The 25,578-nt window shown below is 45.4% G+C and overlaps 1 protein-coding gene across 2 annotated transcripts in view; it reads right to left on the bottom strand.

Moving 5' to 3' along the window:
* Positions 1-22,354: 22,354 nt before the first annotated feature.
* Positions 22,355-25,578, bottom strand: part of LRRK1 (leucine rich repeat kinase 1) — a 78,334-nt gene continuing 75,110 nt past the window's right edge. For both annotated transcript variants that reach the window (XM_048482217.1, XM_048482218.1), the window contains exons 33-34: positions 24,784-24,885; positions 22,355-23,593 (exon numbers count right to left, since the gene is read on the bottom strand). In XM_048482217.1, coding sequence (XP_048338174.1) covers positions 23,416-23,593; positions 24,784-24,885 — 280 coding nt within the window. In that variant the 3' untranslated portion in view covers positions 22,355-23,415. The remainder of the gene's footprint in view (positions 23,594-24,783; positions 24,886-25,578) is intronic.

The raw sequence follows: 25,578 nt of genomic DNA, 5'->3' as shown, positions 1-25,578 counted from the left end.
CTTTTCGTTGCCACAATATCACTTCCGGTGTCACCCAGAGGTAATGCCACTGTATCAAGGCTACACTGCAGGACACCCCCAAACTTTTTGGAAATAATAATTTGGGGGGGAGGGATTCTAGCATATCATGCCACCCAAGCCCGAGCTTGACCCCTATTTGCAGGTCCTCACCCTGCACAAGAGACAGCATGGTGCAGTGGTTAAGGGCAATGGACTCTGATCCGGAAAAGCGCATTCGATTTTCCACTCCTCCACATGAAGCCTGCTGGGTGACCTCGCAGTTCTCTCAGGACTCTCTCAGCCCACGGGGAGGCAAGCAATGGCAAACCACCCCTGAGTGTCTCTTTGTCTTGAAAACCCGACAGAGTCACCAGAGGTCAACTGTTCGATGGCATTTTACACGCACACTCTTATATACCTCTCACTGTCTCCCAGTGCTAGGCTGGCAACCCTAATTTAGTGTTGGGGTACGGTTAATGTATTCCCCCAAGTCTTTTTTTAGGTAGGTCTGGGCTGAAAAAGTCCGTGGCTTAGTGAGTGTTTTGAGGAAGGGAATGCTTCTCCTCCTCTACTTCACAACATGAAAAACCAGCAAAACATGTACTGTGTAAAAAGGCACAAACAAGCAATAAACGTAATAGAACTATAATTGGAGTTAGTGTGTTTTCTTATCCATAAATTTGGCAAATTACATAGCCTTTATTGGCATATACATTAATCATAAAATTACAGCACGAAATACGATGAAACAACCAACCAAATAAACTTATTTAAAATCAGCAGTTATCTCTGATAAACATTTTGCGACAGACTCAGAATAATCCCACCTGAACTGTCTGAGAGAAATTTTAATTTCATCTGCTAGTAACCGTCCCATTGCTCAAGGAGCTGTGCCCAATATTTTGCCCTTATGGGGTCCTTATTTGGGCAGTAGAAACCATGTATGTGCTAATGTTTCTGCTTGCCCTGTATTACAAGGACAACATCTTTCAGATTTGGGAACTCTTTGATAGCTGCTTACTAGTAAGGCAGAGGGAACTGCATTAAACCTTGCCGTGGTAAGGGTGCATCTCAATCTAGGGACAATCAAATATCAAAGATATTGAGACATGCGTCCTTTAGCTCCAACTGTAAGCTTATTTAGTGGAGAGCAGGTCTTGTTTGCAGGAATGGCAAATTACAATATTACATAGAAGCAAGACTCATTTCTTTACTTTCTGCATTATTGACCAACCATGAACAATAATTTCCCATAAGTTAAAGAGCCCCTCTGTTCTTAGAAGTGAATAATCCCACAATAGGTGCTGAAATTCTCCTGGTGTTGCAGTCTGCCGGTCGGTGACCTCTATGATGATTAATTATTTTGTTTAAAGAACAAAAAGCGAGAAACGATTTGGATCTGACCCCCAAAGAATGAATGAAGCATTATCCTTGCTAGTGGTCTACCGTAACCCATAGGTGTGTCCGTCTGGATTGAAAAGTCACCGGCAGAGGCTAAAGAAAGGGGGAGGGATACAGAGCCGTCATCTTCTCCCTCTTTCCCAAAAATGTCTTTTGAGGGGAGGGGTGAGCAGATACTCAAACTGGCCTTTCCTAAATGGACTCCTTTCTGTCCCTGGTTAGCCATTCCAAATTCTGGTTCTGTAATATCCTCACACTCACAAAACGCAGGCTAGTCTACCTTCTTAGAAATAAAGAAGCAGAGTGCGCAAATGAATCCAGTGTGGAGAAATTTCTGCATAGCACAACTAATGTTTAGTGACGATTTGCAAAGCCATTCAAAACAACAACTTGGCCAAAGCTTAGGACACTGCAACAACTTTACCTTGGTATAGCATAAGAAAGCCTGCTGGATTAGACCAGAGTCCATCTAGTCCAGTACTCTGCTACTTGCAGTGGCCCACCAGATGCCTTTGGGAGCTCACATGCAGGAGGTGAAAGCAATGGCCTTCTGCTGCTGCTGCTGCTGCTCCTGAGCACCTGGTCTTCTAAGGCATTTGCAATCTCAGATCAAGGAGGATCAAGATTGGTAGCCATAGATCGACTTCTCCTCCATAAATCTGTCCAAGCCCCTTTTAAAGCTATCCAGGTTAGTGGCCATCATCACCTCCTGTGGCAGCATATTCCAAACACCAGTCATGCATTGCATGAAGAAATGTTTCCTTTTATTAGTCCTAATTCTTCCCCGCAGCATTTTCAATGGATGCCCCCTGGTTTTAGTATTGTGAGAAAGAGAGAAAATTTTCAAAGAGCAAAGCTGTAAAAAAAAAATGAAAGGCAGAAAAAGGCAAAAGAGCCCCAAAGACCAGCAAAGAGAACCTAATTCCTATCTAGACAAACGTTTTCCAGTAAGTCTTAAGTTAAAGTTTGTGTTTGGGCCAAGGTTGGAACTCTGTGTTAACTGTTAAGTGTCAATGTACGCAAATTGTGTTTTATTTGTTAATTTGTATTGATGTAAACAGGAATTTCTTTGTTTTAATTGTGATTCAATAAACAACCAGAACAACAGAAGACCATGCTGTGATTGAAAGTGAAGGATAGCTGCTTTGGGAAGCTATTTATTTATTGACTTCCTTCCTCAATTGGCCTTCTTTCTTGCTGAGCCTCAAAGCAGAACGTTCCTCTGTTGAGTACAGCGAGTCTCAGATTAAATGGGGCAAACTATAAAGGAAAGATTATTATCGTACTAGTTACCTGTTGCTGTAAACAGGATGCTGGTCCAAATGGACCTTGGTCTGATCTTGCAGTTGTAGGTAGCTGCTCAGGATTTTTGATGGAAGGACTTGGTACTCTGAGGCCCTTTCGCACATGGAGAATAATGCGCTTTCAATGCACTTTGAAGAGTGCACTTTGAAGAGTTATGGAACAGCAAAATCCACATGCAAACAATTGTGAAAGTGGATTGAAAGTGCATTATTCTGCATGCGCAGAAGGAGCCTAAGAAATAACACTTGCTAATTCTGAAGAGTTAATCTGGATGCGTACTTGGAGCATGAGGTTATAGGGCAGGGGAGAGAAGGTCTAATGGACTTTCCGAAGCTTTGGTGGGCCTCATTTTCATCATCTTTTTGCGGCAAACCCCAAAAATGCGAGCAAAGAAGGCATTCTTTCCCCCAAACCCTCAAGAAACAAATTGGCAATGAACAGTAAGAACTGGGGAGAAATGACTGTCTGGACATAGACGGCAGAAACGAATTCTTCCTTTACATCCAGCCGAAGTCAGACCTAAGTAGGAACAATATCTGTGTCGTGATTTATTATAGTTTGGTTTGGAAGCAGCCAAATTGAAGCAGGAAAATGATGCATTAGCAGTTTTTACGAGGAGGGGAGTGATTGGGATTTGGGATGATGACATGGGTGGCAGGGGGTGGGGGAATGGCTTGCCTGGCATCATGCCCAAAACAGCAATTTATACCTGCTCTTAATACAGCCATTTGCAAACTCCATGAGAGAGCACTTCAGGAGAAATAAGCATTTAGAGGTACTTATGAATCCAAAGGCCCCATCTCCTGGGGAGGCTGCCTGGTGCATCTCAGCATGAATTACTGCTCTGGCCTTGCCTCCTTTCAGAGGGTCTCTTCTGGAGGATGCCATCACAGTGAGACCAATTAGATAATTTATTACTCCCAATGCAGTACAAATACCTACCCTCAGAGGGAACATGCCCTGAACAGTGACTCATTCAGAGTTGTTCAATGTATTGTTGAAGGCTTTCATGGCCAGACTCAACTGGTTGCTGTGGGCTTTCCGGGCTGTGTGGCCATGGTCTGGTAGATCTTGTTCCTAACGTTTCGCCTGCATCTGTGGCTGGCATCGTCAGAGGTGTACAGTGTGTAACACACTTCTCTCTGAAGATGCCAGCCACAGATGCAAATGAAACATTAGGAGCTAGATCTACCAGACCATGGCCACACAGCCCGAAAAGCCCACAACAACCAATCATGCAGAGTTGTTTCTCTGAGAATGGAATAAATCTTTCTCTTAGAGGGAGTAAAATTAAATGGGGCAAACATTACTTTAATTTTAATCCAGAAAAGGGGTTTTCAGCTGCCACCAAAAGTGTGAAAATGCTGACGTTGCCCCCCAAGGAAAAATCTTAGCCCTTTAATTTGCTTGTTAAATTGTGAATTTTAATTGGGACAAAAAGCAGCAATGTATAGCATGCGTATTGTTCCTGTCATTTTCTTTTCAGACAGATTTCTAAAAGGGTCCTCTGTCTTTGAGACGGTTCAAAATCAGCCCACTGCTCGGAAATTTATTAGGGTTTAAAGAAAAGGGAGACGCACAGTTTTACGGCCTCAGCTTGCCTAAGGTGAAAAGGCACAGACTGTAATTTCCCCCCTCTTGGAGCAGACCACAAGATTCCTCTTTTCTTCCATTGTAAAAGGTTTGTAATAAAGTGTTTGGTCATCAGCATTTTTGACGCTAAAGTCTTGGTTCAGAGGCATCAGAGCAAAGTCCATTTGGGCGTCCGGGGAAATGGTGTGGGGAAATGACCTCACCAGAACCCCCAAAAAATCTGGATCCCACCCAAGCTAAACAGACCGATGTGGAGTACTGGCGGGAAGAGCCCCTTAAATTAAAACCAGATGTGTGTCTTTCCGTAACATCCTCACCAGAGGTATAACAGCCGATGATGATTTATTATTGGGCTTATTGTTTGCATTTGCCAGAAGTTATCCCTCGAATCCATTTTCAGTGTTGGCACAGGGAAGTGAGAAGGTATAAAAGTGTTTCCGAGCATGCGCGAAGTGTTTTCTCTTTATTACAACTGAATGCCAAAACCAGAGGTGGGATCCAGCAGGTTCTCACAAGTTCCCAAGAGTAGGTTACTAATTATTTGTGTGTGACGAGAGGGGGTTACTAATTGGTGATTTTGCCACGTGATTTTTGCCTTAGTTACACCCCTCCTCTGCTCCTCAGCAGTAGCGCGCAGAACTTGAAGCAGTCTAGCAGGAGGTAAACCGGCGTGCGTGGCAGCCTGCGCCTGCATGCATTCGTTTCCCACCCAAGGACCGGCGCAGCGGCTGCGTCCTTGCCACAGCCCCGCCCAGCAATGCCCCGTCCCCGGAATGCCCTCCCCTGCCCCCATCATGCCCCGCCCAGCCCCATTGGCGCTACGCCACTGTTTGAATCCCACCACCATGGGAACCTGTTACTAAAATGTTTGGATCCCACCACTGGCCAAAACCCTAGATTCCAATTAATTCAGACGTGTTTTTATTTATCATCTATTTATCTATTTATCTATTTATGTATTCAATTTGACAAACCGCCCTACCCCCGAAGTTCCACTCATCCCCACATCCAAACAGTTGTACCAAGTTCTCCAACAATTAATGTTTCTGAATTACTGACCAGTGATGGGCAGCCTTTCGACGAAATCTTTTCCTCCCAGCTAGTAGGCCCCATAATTGCCAACATGAAGGTAAAAGATATATGGTGAGCATGGCAGGCAATTGCTGCCCTTCATTGCCATCACTGTCCTGCAGTGAAGGAGGGCAAGCAACGATGAGGGCAGCGACGGCGATGAAATATGGTATTGTCAGGACATGCGTGTCCAAAACCCTTTTTCGCTGGGGGACCTGCAGCCAGTCATACACCCCTTTATGGTGTTGTGAGGATAAAATGGAGGACAGGAAGGTGTCATAAACAGTGGTGGGATTCAGCCGGTTCGCACCACTTTGGCAAACCCAGCTGTTAAAATGGTGCTTGTAAACAACCAGTTGTTAAATTATTTGAATCCCATCGCTGGTTATAAGTCACTTTGGGACCCCACTGAGGACAAAAGTAATAAATAAAGGAAGTAAATAAATAAATGACGTAAAGAGCCTTGAATGCTACAACAGGGCTGTATAAATACTGCACCATAGTTATTAAAAGGAACTAAGCGAGTCATGGAAACGGAGACCGTAATGCCGGATTTTCCCTTTCCCATGAGGAGTCGTCTGTTTCAGATTCTCCTCGTTCAAACTTTCTCCCCCCCCCCCCCCCCGCCTCAGGGGGTCTAAATTAAATTTTAATAGAGGTGAGGAAACTCTGAACGTTGCTTCACAAGAGCCTTCCAAGTTGAAGTTGGAAAAGACCCTCACAGGCCGCTATGGGGAATGGGGGTTGATTTATGGGGTGCTAATAGAGTTAGCAGACCTGGCCAGATTTCTAGCCTTTTACCTACGGCTCTCGTATTCTGCAACCTGAAACACCAGAGGCACTCTTTAATAACAGTGGGGTTAGGATGGCCAGATGCTCCCAATTTCTGGTAAATTAAGGTGAAATATAACTGGCATCCAAGGTCATGCTTTGAATGAGCGTGGCTGCCAAGAGAAACGGCCTCTGGAGTTCTTGCCAAAGATGGTCCTACAGGCTATTTGGAAATGTGGGTTGCCAACGCCAGATTGGACGATTCCTAGAGATTCAAGGGTGGTCAGGGTTTGAAAGGAGAGGCAGCGTGGTGTAGTGGTCAAGTGCAGTGGACTGTAATCTGGTGAACAAGGTTTAATCCCCCACTCTTCCACCTGAGTGGTGGACTCTTATCCAGTGAACTGGATTTGTGTCCCTGCTTCTCTGCATGAAGCCTGCTGGGTGACCTTGGGCCAGTCAGAGTTCTCTCAGAATTATCTCAGCCCCACCTAGCACACAAGGGCCCCTTCCGCACATGCAGAATAATGCACTTTAGATCCACTTTCAATCCACTTTGCAGCTGGATTTTACTGTGCGGAATAGCAACATCCACTTGCAAACAATTGTGAAAGTGGATTGAAAGTGCATTATTCTACATATGCGGAAGGGGCAAAGTGTCTGTTGTGGGAAGAAAAGAAGAGTTTGAATTTATATCCTGCTTTCTCTCCTGTAAGGAGGCTCAAAGGGGCTTACAATCATCTTTCCCTTCCTCCCCCCACAACAAACACCCTGTGAGACGCGTGGGACTGAGAGAGCTTCAAAGAACCGTGACTAGCCCAAGGTCTCCCACCTGGCATGTGCTGGAGTGCACAAGCTAACCTGGTTCACCAGATAAGCCTCCACAGCTCAAGTGGCAGAGCGGGGACTCAAACCTGGTTCTCCAGATTAGAGTGCACCTGCTCTTAACCACTACACCACGCAGGCTCTTCCTTATGGGAAAGAGGAAGGGAAAGGAGTTTTTACACCGCCTTGAGACTTCTTACAGAAAGGCAAGATATATATCCATATATATCCAAACTTTCCTCCTTCTTCTTATCCTATGAATCAACGACCTTCCAAACATCCTATGGCCTCGCTCACACCTTGCAAACTGTGGCTTCCTTTATTGATTCAATTAATCTGTTTTTAAGTATTTTATTGGACATTACATTGTATTGTGAACCGCCTAGAGCCCTTCGGGGATGAGGCGGTGTATGAAATCCAGTAAATAAATAAATAAATAAATAAATAAATAAATAAATAAATAAATAAATAAATAAATAAAATACTGCTGGTTCTTCCTCTTTTCCTACAGCCGTCAACTTTTTCTGGTATTACTGTCTTTGCCAGGGGCCGCAGCAGGGTATAATTCAGTCTACCCATCAAAACAGCCTTTTTCTTCTCCCTGTTGTGTGGAGATCAGTTGTAATTTGGGAGATCCTTCGGGTCCATCTGCAGATTGCGTGCCTTCTTGCAAACCCTGCTGAGTAAAGAAATCAGCTTTGGGGAGGCCATCGGATTAGAAAAACCGGCAAGCGAGTGAAAAAGGAAGCTGGTTTTGCTTAGGGGGGGGGGGGAAGGCCATCGGGCTTTCTATTGCGCATATTTCTCCCTAATTTGTGGTCACATCCTGAGCCTGTCACTCAACATCTGCTGTGGGGAAGTTGGCTTCTCTTCATGACCTGACGCAATGGTTAAATTTAGCCTGGCTCTGCCTTTGGTGGGCCAAATCTGTGTGTGCGCGGGGAGGGAGGAATCCACGTTCCATGCTGGCGTTCTCGCATCGTCCGTCGCTCTGACAGATTGTCTTGGAATCTAGACCTGGAGCCTGCGCCCTGTTTCTCCTGAGTCAGATGTGAGCCACGGTGGAACCAAATATGGCTACTTAAAAAGGAAAAGGAAATATTTTAAGATAAAGCATGTTGGAAGGGGAGGGGGGATGCTAGAATAAACAATATGTTCCGGGAATAGCAGGCAGAGATTTCAATAAGACATAGAGATGCTTTGCAATGGGAATTAATTATGGTTGCCAGCCTCCAGGTGGGGCCTGGAGATCTAGAAGAAGAAGAGGAGTTTGGATTTATACCCCACCTCTCTGTTCTGTAAGGAGACTCAAGGTGGCCTACAAGCTCCTTTTCCTTCCATCTCCCAACAACAGACACATTGTGAGACAGGTGGGGCTGAGAGAGCTGGGAGAGAGCTGTGACTAGCCCAAGGTCACCCAGCAGCAGAGGTGGGATCCAGCAGGTTCTCCCCAGTTCCCGAGAGTGGGTTACTAATTATTTGTGTGTACCGAGAGGGGGTTACTAATTGGGTCTGCTTTTCCGTTAGAAATTCCATTAGGTCCAAAAATCATAAAGTCCTGTTGTTTCCTATGTGGCTGGTTAGCGAAGGTAGAAAACGGGATAATTCTCCCTGTTGGGCTGTATTAAAAACATGTTTTAGAAATATGGTAAAGTTCCTTGTTTAAGGAAAGTATCCTTCTTTTGATTTCTAGAAACAAAATTAAGTATTTGAAAGTATTAAGTATTTGACAGGCAGTCAATTAGAGGAGAAGTAGTTGTTTCTGTTGGCAGTGGACGATAGGACTTGCCATAATGAGTTTAAATTATGGACAGAAAGATACCAGCTGGAAATTAGGAACTTTTTTTTTTTTTTTTTTTTTTTTTTTTTTTTTTTTTTTTTTTTTTTTTTTTTTTTTTTTTTTTTTTTTTTTTTTTTTTTTTTTATTTTTTTTTTTTTTTTTTTTTGAAGAGTTTTTTACAGTAACAGAGAAATTATTAATGCCCCGCCCCCGGAATGCCCGGTCACGCCCCTGTTGTGCCCCGCCCAGCCCCATTGGCGCTACGCCACTGTTTGAATCCCACCACCATGGGAACCTGTTACTAAAATTTTTGGATCCCACCACTGCCCAGCAGGAGTGTAGGAGTGCAGAAACACATCTGGTTCACCAGATAAGCCTCCATCATTTAGGAGGAGGAGTGGGCAATCAAACCTGGTTCTCCAGATTAGAACCCACCTGTTCTTAAGCACTACACCACGCTGGCTGTCCTGGAGAACAACTGCTCCCCTGGAGAAAATGGCCGCTTTGGAAAGTAGACTGGAGTTTCTCCCAGATGGGAAATTATTGGAGATTTGGGGGTGGGGCGGAGTCAGGGAAGGGTGGGGTTTGGAAAGACGAAGAGGATAGCTGGGTGTAATGCCAGAGTCCACTTTCCAGAGCAGCCGTTTTCTCCAGAAGACTTGATCTCTGCACCAGAAGATCATTTGTAATCCCCAGAAATCTTTAGCCTCCACCGGGAGGTTGATGACCCTAGGGTAGACTCCATGGCTCTCTGGGTCTCTCCCCAAACCCTGCTTTCCCTAGGATTCACCCCCAACTCCCCAGGTATTTCCCAATCTGGAGTTGGTAATCCACTTTGCAAACAGTGCCCGGAGTCCAAGTGCAAACTACGCACAGACTTTTCCCAGTTCACCAAAAGAATCATGCCGCCGGGGGGGGGGGGGGCTACTGGGTATATTTATTACTTAGTTGGAGAACTTGGGTGTCCCACTTCCAAACAAAGGACTCACAACATAAAAACAGAGAGTTGGAAGAGACCCCAAGGGCCCTCGAGTCCAACCCCCTGCAATGCAGAAACACACAATCAAAGCACTCCTGACAGATGACCACCCAGCCTCTGTTTAAACACCTCCAAAGAAGGAGACTCCACCACACTCCAAGGTAGTTCATTCCACTGTCGAACAGCCCTTAGTGTCAGGAAGTTTTTCCTGATGTTTAGGTGGAATCTCTTTTCCTTCACCTTGAACTCCTAGTCCTGGTCTCCGGAGCAGCAGAAAACAAGCTTGCTCCCTCACCAATACAACATCCCTTCAGAAATATCTGAACATGGATAATGGATATTATGTCACCTCTTAACCTTCTCTTCACCAAACTAAACATCCCCAGCTCCCTAAATCTCTTCTCGTAGGGCATGAATTCCAGACATTTTACCATTTTGGTTGCCCTCCTCTGAACCCACTCCAGCTTGTCTATATCCTTGTTGAATTGCGGTGCCCAGAACTGTACACAATATTCCAGGTGAGGTCTAACCACTGCAGAATAGAGAGGTACAATTATATCCCTCGATCTAGACACCAATACAGCCCAGAATCACATTGGCTTTCTTGGCCACCGCATCACACTGCTGACTCTTGTTCAGTTTGTGGTCTACTAAGACTCCCAGCCAGTGTTTGGGCTGCAGAATTATCACTCAATGTGTTAATTGCTAATCATGCTTTTTTTGCATCTCATGTTACTCTTAAATGCACAGGTGCAGATGAGGCTGTTTTTAATCTAGTCAGTTGATAACCTTACCCTACCTGCCCCAACCCAGTTTTCTCTTATACAGTTAAATCCTATGCAGAGTTACTCCAATCTAAACTTTTGATTGGAGCAACTTTGCACAGGATTGCAGAGTGAACTGGGAAGAAATGTTTAGTGATTAAAATGTCCCAGCGCTGCTTCAATGATAGAAGGATTTGGCTGAAAGAGTCGCTAGGATGGAGAGAGAGAAACAGGCTTCGTGGATTATTTTGGAAGCAGGACTCTCTTTAGCCTTTCATATCTTGGCCACAATTAAAGGGTGCCGTTAAGATGCATACACGGAATGTGGTATTTCTTGCTCTAAAACCCTCTGATTTATGGGACACAGCTGGCCGGAATGCCAGAAAGCTACATTTTATCTTGGTTTGAATATATTGGCTTGAATCGTGTGGCGGTGGCAATTTAATTTTGCGATGTGCAACTTCACTTGTTAGAGCAACTTTTTCAATCTGTCAATAATTTGCTTGCTTAAGCATTAACATTCAATGGTCTATTGAATGCCACAGATATCCTGACTAGCAACTAGGCTTGTGAGTTTTAGCAAGCAAAATTAGCATGTTAATATACCCTGGAGTCAGTTTTCTGAACCGAACGTTACCAAATAAGTCGGCATTGAAAAGTGCAAGTCACATACATTCAGCCTACGTCTACCTCATAGGGTGGGTGATGTGGAAAAGTAGAGGACAGGGAGAAAAGTGGGATACAAAGAAATAAATACAATGCGTAGGATTGTTTGGAAGATAAAATGGTACGGAGGGACATTGATATAAGCCGCCTTGAAGTTGAATTGTGTGAAAAATCAGGGTATAAATGCTTTAATAAATAAATAAGCAAGCAAGCTGCTGCTGCTGCTGCTGCTGCTGCTGCTTTAAGTCCCCTTGGGGAAGAAAGGCAGATCGTAAATTAAGCAAACAAATAAAGGTATTCCAATATTTAGAAGCCCAATTTATGTGAGCAGATTGGCTTTTGTAAAGCTAACCAAGGTCACTCCCGCACATGCAGGATAATGCACTTTCAATTCACTTTCACAATTGTTTGCAAGTGGATTTTGCTATTCCACCCAGTAAAATCCAGCTGTAAAGTGCATTGAAAGTGGTTTGAAAGTGCATTAATGTGCATGTGCGGAAGGGGCCCAAATGTCTCCGGATATACCCAGTTTGCATCAAGCAGTCCAACAAAACATAATTTGGAAATCATTTTGTTTTGGCACGACCTTCAGAGGTATTCATTCCGGAGGTACGTTTAAAAATCAAACATTTCAGCTCATTGGGACCAGCTCTCTTCACTGCTGACCTATTAGTATGTTATCATCTGCTATATTGGAGGTAAGATAATGAACCTCTATTTCATGGCAGCTGTAACCATATGTACCAATTGCCATGAATTAAAGGCCTCACTGGACTCTTTGTATGCCAGACACACCTGGCCAGAGGGAAGCCAAGCTTTCCCAGGCAAAACCCAGAGCAAAATAAAAGCATGATGAAAAGACTTTTAAACATTTTGCCACGAGCGTTACTCTAACTGCGAATAATTCTGTAGAGTAACTTTTGCAAATTTATTCCCCTAGCAGACGGTCCAGAGCTGTGTGCTTATCGCAGCTCAGACTGTTGGCAGTGGGGAAAGACCTTTGCTAACGTTCAGAAAGCGAGGTGAAGTGGTTAGGCAACTTGGAGCGTTCATAAATATTCCATCTGCTGGAGTGGAGGGACAAGGCTGTTGGAATATTTGGACTCCATCAATATCCTAATCTGGAGGGAGGCCCCCGCAAAAATCACAAATTATCAGCGGGCTTCTAGTCGACCTAGCTGCATAGCTGTTAACAATAGTATCAGGCTTGCAAATGTCGGCAAATGTTTAGCTGATTTAATGAACAGATGACACTAGATTAATTGTTGGGAAGGAGGTTTCCAGTCTTATTTTTCTGAGATTGAGTTGACTCTGGTGTAGAAATGAATTGAGAATGAAGAAAAGCTGTCGGAGCTGAGTATAGGGATAATTTGCATACTAATTTACATGGCTTTGCATACTTCAGAATTTTTTTTAATAAAATGTACATAGAGCGATTTTGTATTTCAATTTAGTCAGTTATCTGCCTTTTAAATCAATTCATCGGCTAAAGAAGAAATGTTTTAATCAGTTGATGGCAAGAATGAATGTTCACTGTCCTCCTTGACTTCGTTGGCTAAAAAGGATCTCTTGTTGGGGGGCTTTTAGAGATTAGAAAAAGGAATCATTCTTCTCTTTATTTCTTTGTCCCCATCACTCAATATTCCAGCGCTATAAGCACGGTAAATGCCTTATAGGATCACCAGCAGGCCACTCACAATTTACGGAGTGTGGTGTATCTATTCCATGCCTTGATTGATAGATCGCTAATCTTGAAATCAGCGACAGCTCCATGGTTTACATTGCTCCAAAAAGGATCATCTCAGAGCTTCCTACTCAGTCAAAATTTCAGACCAAAATCTTAGAGCGACCTTCATGTCTTTACACTTTTAAACAATGTCAGTGGCGGTATCAGCTGGACACTATTGTCAAATGGCAAAAGACCAATGCTTTTGTGTCTGTGTATCTCTAGCACCTCTTGTGTTATAATTTGACTGCCCATTGTATGTGGAATCGAGGGCTGAATTACTTGCTGGGATGGTGGTTTAAATGCCCACTCGAACGCTGAAAGACTATTGTTTTTGTTATCAGGTTCTGATGAGCACATCTCTCGTGGAATGACTCCGTATGCCCTGGCAGCAAAGAAAATTAGGTCCAGTGTGGTTGCTAAGAGAACCATTTTTTTTAGAGTGGATTCTATCAGTTGCTAGGTTTTATGGACATATTGTTGTATTTTTTACCTAATATTGCTGTATATTTTAGCCAGCGTTGTATGTTTTCATTTATGTATATTCATAATATTTGATACATCTGCAGATGTATTTGTAATGGCTACATACAAATGCATTCATTCATTTTTCTGTTTGTCATTTATAAGTATTGCAAGCATGTGAGGAGAAAGTGGGCATTCATTTGGGGAGGGGGGGTATTTGCCAGACAGGATGGGACCTTTGCTGAACCCCTTTCTGGCTCTCACAAAGGTGCCATTTTTGCCTGTCCCAGCAAGATCTAGATCGAAGTCCTCTCTTCTTTGTCCCGCCCCATCCAATGCAGCTGTGCTACTGTGCTATCAGTTGATCCAGCTGTGCACATGTGGGGGAGAATTCCACGCCGCGCATCGCTTTCCAGCCTCCTGGCCTCTGTGCCAAAAAGACAAAGCCCTCTTGTTGCCATATGCGATGGAGTTAACCGTTCTGGGGCTTTCGCAGTCCCGCCGCAAGCCGAAGAAACAAGCCCTTGTTCGAAACATCTGCCGGCGGACAGGGAGGTGGCAGCAGGAGGAGGAAGCGGCGCTGATAAAGTTGGGGGCTTTTCCCAGGAGTGAGCTAATGAACCCAAAGGCCATTCCCAGCTGCCCGACGGCCTGTTTTCATCGCCTGGGGGAAGTGGCTGTCCTGTCAGGCCCAGCTGGGAGGAAGTAACCAGCTTCAAATGGAGCTTCTTGGAAGAATGCCTGCTCACCAGTGGGAGAGAGCTGGTAAAAGGCCTGGGGCAGGAAACGAAACCCGGGGAGTATTTTTGGTAGGGGGGAGAGTGAAGCAATTAGCCCAAGGTGCCCAAAGCCAACTTATTGTTCAGTATCCTCACACATGCCTTAAACTGCCGTCTGCCACTGGAGCCACATTCTGTGGATTTGTATCCGGTTCAGGATCATTTGTCTTCCATTATCATCCATAATATGGCCTGCTAAATGAATCGAGACTGCTACCGGGCAGTAATGATACGACCGACACTTGACTGGAGATTCATCATCAACCTTTCTACCAGATTCTTTGTGACTTTTGCTTCATTTTTTTCAAGAATGTTTATTTATTTTACGCATCTAAATAACACATACATAGAAAGATTTTTTTAAAAAATCCTGGTCTAGTTTCCCCTTCCCCCCATAATGATAATACTAAATGAAAAGGGGGAAAAAACACCTACACACACACCTTTGCATACATATGGTGACTTCCAGCTACCTCGCTAAGGATCCAAGTGTAATTCTAACTCCGTGCTTATAATTAATATCTACATCTTTTTTCGCTTTTAGTTCTTCTCACGGTTGCCTTCATCCAATATGCTGTTTTCATTTAAATCGCAAATCCTGCCGTTGATTCTCTGTTTGTATGTTTTCAATAAGTAGTCTGCAAAGGATTTCCAGTCTTTCAGAAAATTGTCCATATTCTTGTCTCTTATAACCACCATGACTTTTGTAATTTGATGAGTGCTGTTTGTGTGTCCTTTGACCTCTGAAGAAGACCAATCAGGTCGAAACGCGTCAGGTAAATCCCTGTAACAAGCTATGGGCAATCGATTTGATGCTTTGGTGTGGCTGGAGAGGCTGTCCTTGGATTCAGGTTTCTATTAATTATTGTAACGTTAAGTGTTTAACATTCTTGTTAACATCAGTTCTTTAAGCACGGTGCAATAAAGACATGATGTGTATATTGTTAATTTTAATTATTCCTTCCGCTTAACACACGCACAAACAGCGTGGCTCAACGGCCACTATTTTGATACCTTGATGGAGCTGTTGAATACTTGCCTATTCCACGGATGTAGTTTATCCCTCCAGTGGTGTTGAATCAGCAAAGGGAGAGCACTTTTCCTGGTGAATTTCTACCTGCTGTGAAGATGATAAAAGTTCAGAAGGCTTATCAAGCTCAGGGAAGACTGGGAAAAGATTGCCAGGAATGGCACAAGGTGTAGAAGAAACAACATCATTAGATAAGAAACAAAAGGTGTATTGCAGACAAGAGAATATACAGCCAAAAAAAGCAGCCAGCCACAGGACAAATGAAATGAATGCTAACTAAAGTTTAATATCAATAGTAATGTACGGTCAATGTGCAAAAAGCTCTACGGACTCTTTAAAAGAACTAGAAGACTTTGAAAACGCTGTATAGCCCACTAAGAAGGAACAGATCTATTAATTGGCTTTTTAATATGGTTACGGAAAGTTAATGGGGCTAATATTAAAACAAAAAGCTGAGGAAATGGGCGGGCATCCATGAAATGGGGAATTACCGGTAAACTCACACTGAATCAATTATTTTCCTAGATAGTTTGGATTCTGTTTCCATCACCTATTTCAGTGATGGTGAACCTTTTCGAGACCAAGTGCCCAAATTGCAACCCAAAACGCACTTATTTATCGCAAAGTGCCAACACGGCAATTTAACCTGAATACTGAGGTTTTAGTTTAGAAAAAATGGTTGGCTCCGAGGCATGCGTTACTCAGGAGTAAGCTTAGTGAAGTAAACGTGCAATGCTTCAAATGGGTGAATCACGATCCTAGGAGGATTTACTCAGAAGCAAGCCTCATTGCCAGCAACCAAGCTTACTCCCAGGCCAGCCTAGATAAGTGTGTGTGTGTGTGGGGGGATGATTTTCCATCCCCCTCCCACATGATGAACTCTGTGCACAAGTGCCCAAAGAGAGGGCTCTGAGTGCCACCTCTGGCACCCGTGCCATAGGTTCGCCACCACTGACCTATTTGGACTTCATATTTGATGAGACATGATTGTTTCTTCTAGCCCATCATTTTGATTGGATTCTCAGATGGGACATAATATTTGGAACTGCCATGACGGGCTCTCTGCTTACTGCGTCGGATTCACAGGTCAGATGTAACCTTCCAAGGAGTCTGGACAGGTTTTTGAATATTGACTGTATATTACTATTGATATTAAACTTTAATTAGCATTCTATTCAATTGTCCTGTGACCAGGTGTAGAGGCACAGACAAAATCCTGAACTGCCAAGCACCTGAATTAAGCTGCCTTCTAGAAGAAGAGGAGGAAGAAGAGGAAGAGGAGGAGTTTGGATTTATATCGCACCTTTCTTTCCTGTAAGGACACTTAAGGTGGCTTCCAAGCTCCTTTCACTTCCTCTCCCCACAACAGACACCTTGTGAGGCAGGTGGGGCAGAGAGTTCTGAGAGAACTGTGACAGGCCCAAGGTCAGCCAGCAGGAATGCAGGAGTGCAAAAACATATCTGGTTCACCAGAGAAGCCTCTGCCACTCAGGTAGAGGAGTGGGGAATCAAATCTGGTTCTCCACCTGCTCTTAACCACTACACCATGGTGGCTTTCAAATCAAATTCTAACAAATCGTCCCATTGGTCCATTGAAGTCAGTATTGTATTGCCTACTCTGACTGGCAGCAGCTCTCCAGGGTCTAAGGCAGAGGTCTTTCAAATGACTTCCTATGAGGCACAGTTAACTAGAGATGCTGGGGATTGAACCTGGGACCTTTTGCATGTAAAGCAGACACCCCACCGCAGAGCTGCAGTCCATCTCCAAGGTCACTGAGACTTGTCAAGCAGAAACTCACTGGGACATTGGAGGCTTGACAGCATGAGAGGAGGTTGTTAGGACTCTGCCCCATGGGGGATACCTCATAAGGGCCGGGTGGTGCCGAGGAAAAGGCAGGATCAGTTCTCAGGCAATGCCACCAAAAGAACTGTAGCCCTGTTAGGCAGGTGCTGATCAGTCACACAGGCATTGGGCTGGTTTCCAGCCATTGGCCATGCAGATGATGGCTGGCATGTTCTTCTGGGCTGCCACCAGAGGTGGGATCCAGCCGGTTCACACCAGTTCAGTAGAAGTGGTACCTAATTCAGCTGAATCCCACCACCCCAGGGGAGGGGGAGCAAAGGGACTTTCAGAGTGCCGGAGCAGCTGGGCAAGCAGCCAGGTAAGTGAACGGCGGTGGCGGGGGGGGGGGGCAGCAGGGGGAGGGAGCACCTGGGGGGGTGAACCAGTAGATAAACTAATAGAATCCCACCACTGGCTGCCACCACCAGCTTGGGCTCAGGTACTGGTGGCACAGGCCCAGGAGTACATCAGGTGGGGCTGAGAGAGTTTGGAGAGAACTGGCCCAAGGCCACCCAGCAGGCTTCATGTGTAGGAGTGGGAAAACAAATTTAGTGCACCAGATCAGAGTCTGCTACTTATATGGAGGAATGGGGAATCAACCCCAGTTCTCCATATTAGAGTCTACTGCTCTTAACCATTATGCCACACTGGTAACCTTTGGATTCCTCAAATCCGGTGCAGGCAATTATTTCCCTTTGGCAGGATGGCAAAGGGTTTTGCCTGGAAAAGGTCTCATGGTGTTTCCGAGCGGGCAGTGAAACAAGTCTGGATGAAACGGTCCGTACGGTTAAATTGTCCTCTGTATCCTGTTCTTCTTTTCCATACTATCTGAAGTTCGGATTACCCTGGCAGCGATTCAAGAAATAACAACTTCCATGGAGTGTAATCGCATTAGCAGCATTTGCGAGTAGCGGCACAAAACCCAACGCTACTGTGAAGGTAAATCGTGGGATTATCAGACAACAGTCGTGGCCAGCGTAGATTTTAATCTGCCGGCCTTCCTCCACCCCTGCTTTACTGGTCTTTAAGAGCAACTGGGAAAGATAAAAACAGAAGCTGACGCCAAAATAAATGCTGTTAGTCTTTGTGGCGCCACTAGACTCGTGTTTTATTTTGCTGCAACTAAGGGCACTTTCGCCCATGCAGAATAATGCACTTTCACAATTGTTTGCCAGTGGATTTTGCTAATTTGCACAATAAAATCCAGCTGCAAAGTGCATTGAAAGTGCATTATTCTGCATGTGCGGAAGTGCCCTAATATGGCTATCCTTCTGCAACTAGGGAGCGCCATTAAGCAGCTGCAACTGCTACCAGTTCGATCTCAAAGTGCATCCATTTCAAAAAAGTTTGGTTTGACAGAGGAAATCCGGTAGAGCTACACACCTGATAACTCCTCCGTAAAGATAATTTGTCACTGGATTTGGGTTTAACAACTTGATCCAGGAGAGGAAATCCTTGCAGGTGTTCACCAGACGCTGGGGTGTTTGCGTCAGTGGAGAGAGCGCATATAGGGACATTTCCTTCTCGCAATCTGTGCCCCATTTTCCCTGCTGGGGTTTCCAGTTTCCTAGTGAAACCTGAAAATTTCTCAGAATGACAACCAAATGGTTGCTTTGGAAGGTGGATGCTATGGTTTTATACCCCACTGAGGTCCTGCTGGTCCCCAAACCTTACTCTCCCACACGAGAGAAATATCCTTATCTCAAAGAGGCTGTGGGCCACAGATGATGTCTTGAATTGGTCTGAACTTTGAGTTGGATCCCAGGTTTATTGGCAGAAAGGAAATTCAGATAACCTACCAGCTGTTACCCAGAGATTACCCGGAGTATGGCAGGGGAGATACAAAGCCAAACAACAATCAAAATTATTATAAAAACTGCCATTATTCTTTTTTTTAAAGGCTCTGTGCCATGTCATCACAGGATGATGAAGAATTTGCATTTGTAGCCCACCTTTCTCTCCTGTAAGGAGACTCAAGGTGGCTTACAAGCTCCTTTCCATTCCTCTCCCCACAACAGACATCTTGTGAGCTAGGTGGGAGTGAGAGAGTTCAGAGAGAACTGTGACTAGCCCAAGGTTACCCAGCAGGCTTCATGTGGAGGAGGAGGGAAACAAATCCAGTTCACCAGGTAAGCCTCTGCCACTCAGGTGGAGGAGTGGGGAATCAAACCCAGTTCTCCAGATTAGAATCCACCTGCTCTTAACCACTACAACCATGTTGGTGAAATCTCTTTCTATAACCAGAATCCGGGACCTCTGAAATAATGGTGGCTGTCTCAAATTTTCTGAAAAGATGCCAAATTAAAGGATGAAAATTAAAACAGAATCAAAAGGGAGAGAAAAGAGTTCAGTTTCCTGCTGCCACTGGAGGGAAGCCGGGATTGTCCTCCAGCTTATTGTCTTGCTCTGTTTCTTGGCTGCTGATATGCTGACTCCACAGTTGGATTTATGACTCTTGGCGAACAAGCGCCCCCTCGTGTCTTGAGCAAGTGTAGGACATTTCAAACAGGATCAAGAACACAACCTATGCAATAGCTTTTATTAGAAGCAACCCAAGGACACGTAACACGTGCGAGATTTCAAGTTCTCCAGAACTTTTATGTCAGAAGAACAGCTGACTTTTATTCTCTGCTTTTCTCTAATTTGAGTGGCTTACAATCACCATCTCTTCGGCCCCTTCCGCACATGCAGAATAATGCACTTTCAATCCACTTTCACAATTGTCTACAAGTGGATTTGGCTATTCCGCACAGCTGCAAAGTGCACGGAAAGTGGATTGAAAGTTCTGCATGGGAGGAAGGGGCCTCAGAGCTTTTTTCACTTTGGAATACGGCCACTGCAGAAGCAACGACCTCATCCAGCTTCGATTCCCCATCGAAGAGATAGAAAAAGTGCAGAGAAGGGCAATGAGGATGATTGAGGGACTGGAGCACCTTCCTTATGAGGAGAGGCTGCAGCGTTTGGGACTCTTTAGTTTGGAGAGGAGACGTCTGAGGGGGGGTATGATTGAAGTCTATAAAATTATGCATGGGATAGAAAATGTTGACAGAGATAAAATTTTCTCTCTTTCTCACAATACTAGAACCAGGGGGCATTCATTGAAAATGCTGGGGGGAAGAATTAGAACTAATAAAAGGAAACACTTCTTCATGCAACATGTGATTGGTGTTTGGAATATGCTGCCACAGGAGGTGGTGATGGCCACTAACCTGGATAGCTTTAAAAGGGGCTTGGATAGATTTATGGAGGAGAAGTCGATTTATGACTACCAATCTTGATCCTCCTTGATCTGAGATTGCAAATGCCTTAGCAGACCAGGTGCTCAGGAGCAGCAGCAGCAGAAGGCCATTGCTTTCACCTCCTGCACGTGAGCTCCCAAAGGCACCTGGTGGGCCACTGCGAGTAGCAGAGTGCTGGACTAGATGGACTCTGGTCTGATCCAGATGGCTTGTTCTTATGTTCTTATGAATACAGTTGGCGACGAATATGCTACAAACCCCACCTGAGGTCCCATGTTTCAATGTGCCTCACACACGGTTTGCTGGGAAAGCTGATTTATTATGGTGAGGATGAATGTTTCAAACATTCTTCTGTACACACTGGCAAACAATACAAAAGTCACCCATGGCCTTATCGACAAAATAAACTCTCTCCAGAGATTTCCATAAAAATAGCAACAGCTCTCTTATATACAAATCCCTCTGCTTGTCAGTTAATAGAGATAACAAGGGTGGGGGGATACATGTTCCAGAGAACACAAAATTATCAGAGAGGGGTTATCATTGACCATGCCCCCAGCTGGCAGGTTGTTACAATGGGATCCCCCCGCCCCCACTGCCAGTGGAAGTTAATGAAGAAGAAGAAAAAGACTTTGGATTTATACCCCACTTTTCTCAACCGTCTCAAAGCCGCTTACAAGCTCCTTCCCTTCCTCTACCCACAACAGACTCCTTGGCCACTTCCGCACATGCAGAACAATGCACTTTCAATCCACTTTCACAATTGTTTGCAAGTGGATTTTATAGTGTATAACCACTGTCTAATACCTAATGCCAATAAAGGTTATTGTGATTGTGATTGCAAGTGGATTTTGCTATTCCGCACAGCTGCAAAGTGCACTGAAAGTGGATTGGAACCGCATTATTCCACATGTACGGAAGGGGCCTTTGAGAGGCAGGTGGAGCTGAGAGAGCAGAAAAAACTGTGTCTAGCCCAAGGTCACCTAGCAGGCTTCATGTGGAGGAATTGGGAATTGAACCCGGTTGTCCAGATTACAGTCCGCTCTCTTAACCACTACACCATGCTGACTTCACAATGTAAAAGTGGGAGGTAGAACATCAACTGTGATGATGTCTGGAAGTGCAACTTTCTGAAGGATACATGGGGGCAAAGAGAGCTAAACATTAGCTGCAACTTGTTAGCTAAAAGAAGAAGAGAAGAAGAAGAGTTTGGATTTATATCCCCCCTTTCTCTCCTGCAGGAGACTCAAAGGGGCTTACAATCTCCTTGCCCTTCCCCCCTCACAACAAACACCCTGTGGGGTAGGTGGGGCTGAGAGAGCTCCGAGAAGCTGTGACTAGCCCAAGGTCACCCAGCTGGCGTGTGTGGGAGTGTACAGGCTAATCTGAATTCCCCAGATAAGCCTCCACAGCTCAGGCGGCAGAGCGGGGAATCAAACCCGGTTCCTCCAGATTAGATACACGAACTCTTAACCTCCTACGCCACTGCTGCTCTAAAAGGCTCTCACAATGACCTAGTTGCTGCCAAAATGGGTGGTGGGATGTATTGTCGAAAGCGTTCATCAATATTGCATCCAAACACTGGACTCCACCCAAACACAGGATTTGCATCCATCAATACTGCTGCTGCTGCAGGGCATGAAAATGTGAATCACTCACTGGACTGATAAGCTCCACCCACAATTCAATACTATCAACCATATCTCTGCATAGCAAGTTCCACCCAAACACTTACTGATTGGTTCCCCACCCTGGGACATGGACAATATATACCCCACTAAACATTCCCTTCTCACTGGACACAGTGTGTAACAGACTTATGTGATACACCTCTGAAGATGCCAGCCACAGATGCAGGCAAAACGTTAGGAACAAGATCCACCAGACCACGGCCACACAGCCTGGAAAACCCACCATAACCGGGTGGTGGGATGTTTGGTGCTTAAGAAGAACAGTTTGGATTTATATCCCCCCTTTCTCTCCTGTAAGGAGACTCAAAGGGGCTTACAATCTCCTTTCCCTTCCGCTCCTTACAACAAACACCCCGTGAGGTGGGTGGGGCTGAGAGAGCTCCGAAGAACTGTAACTAGCCCAAGATCACCCTGCTGGCATGTGTTGGAGTGCACAAGCTAATCTTGTTCCCTAGATAAGCCTCCACAGCTTAAGTGGCAGAGCGAAGAATCAAACCCGGTTATCCAGATTAAAGTGCACCTGCTCTTAACCACTACACCACACTGGCTCTTAAACCAATTCATGGCTAGTTTTCAATGGACTAGGGCCATTGCTATCATCCTAACCTCTGAAGTCTGCAGAACCGAGGGATCAGTGCATGGGGGAAGGCCATTCCAAGGGTTGATTTACACAGTCTGGAGTACATACATGGGGGGGGGGGGGGTCTGGTGTCTCTACCCCATACCAGTTGTAACACAGTCACATGTGAACTGGGCTGCTGCATGTGCTGTTTCTGATTTTGGATCAAAACGATAACAATATGGAGAAGAGACTTCAGCCTTTCCCCCATACCATGTTCTCAATCTGGGAAAGTCTCATGGTTTCCTGGGGGACTGTTTCTCAGTGGGGAAAGAGTGCACGGGGAGAGGGATTGTTCTCCACATGCACTGTGGTTCTGATCCGAAACTGTACACCACACACGCAGTGTGTGATCATTGTCGCTTCTCTTGCAAAGGGAGAGGAAAAGTCATGTGTGACTGGGTTACACAAGTTTGGGAAAGTCTGACACAACGTGGGCACCCCAGGCCCAGTATTCTGTAATTCATGACCAGACTAGCTTGCTTTGGTGAGCACTGTGTCATCAAAAAGAAAAGAAAAAAGCATTATGTTGACCTTACATGGCTTCTATGGGCCAGATTCGCACATACACATAATGAGAAGAAGGGTGTCTAGATTGATTGACTGAGGCAGCTGTCCAGACTGAGAGAATTCGAACTCTTTACTGAAAAGCTGCAGGAAGAACTCTTCGGGTAAGTGTCTTTTAGCAGCAAAGAGACTGGCAGGCTGCTTCAGTTTTCCAGAAATGTGGAAGATTTAAAGTGTCCCTCTGTGCTTTAGGGGTGTGCGTGCGTGTCTTAAAGCTTCCATACTTCTGGAAAACCAAAAGAGTGTCAGTTTTCCACCCGTGGAGCCTTCTTGAGGGGTTGCCTTTTTTTTTGTCCTGCTACCGCTACCTTCTCTTCCTCATGCAGGTCTCGAGCCTGCCCAGTTCCTCATAGGACTTGTAGAAAAGGTCAAAATCTTTAGCCCCCCAGCCCTTCCAGACGGCCACACAGAAGTCCATGTTGTCATTTCTGAAGCAGCAGGCCACCGTGTCCTTCGCCAGAATGGCAGCATCCACCAGGGACCTGGAGCAAAAAAGAATAATAAAACCCTCAGAAGAAAAGGAGGGCACGAGGTTCGTCAGCAGGCTGCTTTGGTTTGTTTATTTTAAAACACAGGTTTCTAGTCCTTTTAGTGTCCGGGCAGCATCTGCTGAATTTTTAGAAGGCAGAAGGGAGCCGAGTGTGATATCTGGTGTTTGGAATCCTGAATGAATTGTGCAAACATGTACAAATTATGTTGCGCAAAACAGATATAGCAGTTATGCAAGTCCACTCATTTGGCTTCGTTTATTCAGGTACTGGAATTCTGTTTTGCTTTGTGCAAAGTCTGAACTGCTCGAGTGTAAAAAATGGAACAGCTGCCTACGCACCTTCCCTTGCAAAACTCCATTCAGGGTCTATTCCCCTTCTTGCAAAGAGCACATGATCACCCGGCTTCATCTGAAACTGGGCAGCCGATAAAACTCTTTGTTATTCGCAGGCTGACTTGTTTACCTAAAAACTTTTTTGGGCTGGGAAGCCTGTCCCACTCCCCTAGTTAAATGCAAGCAACGGTCTTCTGGTCTTCTGTCGTGAGTTCCCCCCTGAATCACTTCCCTTCGAGGTGGTAACACAAGAGAAAAGGCTAAAATACCCTGGCCTAATCAAGAGCAGAGAAAGGTGGGAGAAGGGGGGTAAACCACATGCAACTGTCCAAAGTTATAATTTTCCTGAAATTACAGGTGTCCTCCAGATTACAGAGGTCAGTTGTCCTTGAAGCAACGGCAGCTTTGTAAGCAGGGGTGTACCACCCATGGGGATGCGGGAGGGTGTCAAATGACCCTGGGCACAACCCACCCCCTCCTCCCCCACTTGGAAGAACTGGGTCGGTGTGGGAGAGGCACCTAAAGACAGCCGTGGCGCCCGTCCAAGCCACCTCCTTCCCTCCCCAGGCCCCTGGGAGTGGGGCAGGGGCAGCTCGGACAGGCACTGGGGCAGCAGGCCACCTCCTGGGTCACCCACTGTGGTGCCCTGCCCCCCCACCTCCCTGCAGTTCCTCAGATAAGTCTCTGCCACTCAGGTGGAGGAAGGAGTGGGGAATCAAACCCGGTTCTCCAGAGCAGAACCCGCCAGCTCTTAACCACTACACGATGGTGGCTCTCGAAGAACTTAACTTTGCTTGTTGCACAAGAAGCTAAGGCTTTCTGCCAGGGCCCTTTCCAGTCCCCCCTTACCCGTGGGGGGTCAGTTCCGCAGCCTTCAGGACAGCCATCACTCGCCCCCGCTGCGAGTCGCCTTCCTTTTCCAGGCCGATCACAACGACATCCCCGCCTCTCCTGGAAAAGGGCGAGAGGATTTCCGTTACATTCTGCTCGGGGGAAGAGACGGGCTCATTCTGGAAGCAGGAAAAACACCAGCTTTAAAGACTTCCCTCCCCTCGAGGAAAGCCTTTGAAGCCGCTGCCAGGGCCATTCCAAGCAATTTTTTAAAGAATCTGTTTCTCGGGTCGGGGCTCACAGCTGTGATTTATTCTTCTGTTTGGAGTTCTAGCAAGTTGCCTTTAAAAAAAGTTTTCTCCGGGTATTTTAGGAAAAGGAACTTGCAAATTTGGCTCAAGTGGAGAGGATGGAATGCCTTCTCTATGACACCTGTCACTTCGGAAAGCTGTAGGGACTTCAGAAAGCTGCCACTTTGGAAAGCTGTAGGGTTCAGAAAAGAGAGAGTCTTTTCTGGGAACAAAATTGCAATCCACCTGGGCTGAAAGCCACCAATAAGAATAATAATTTGGATTTATACCCCACCTTTCTCCCCTGTGGCTTACAAGGTGGCTTACAAGCTCCTTTCCCTTCCTCTCCCCATAACAGACACCTTGTGAGGCAGGTGGGGCTGAGAGAGTTCTGAGAGAACTGTGAGTGGCCCAAGATCATGTGTAGGAACAGGGAAACAAATCCTGTTCATCAGATAAGAGTTGGCTGCTCATGTGGAGGAGTGGGGAATCAAACTCAGTTCTCCGGATTCGAATCCACCAC

Source organism: Sphaerodactylus townsendi, linkage group LG17, assembly GCF_021028975.2.
Source record: "Sphaerodactylus townsendi isolate TG3544 linkage group LG17, MPM_Stown_v2.3, whole genome shotgun sequence".
NCBI classification, from domain to species: Eukaryota; Metazoa; Chordata; class Lepidosauria; order Squamata; family Sphaerodactylidae; genus Sphaerodactylus; species Sphaerodactylus townsendi.
This window is presented reverse-complemented; position numbering and strand designations above follow the sequence as displayed.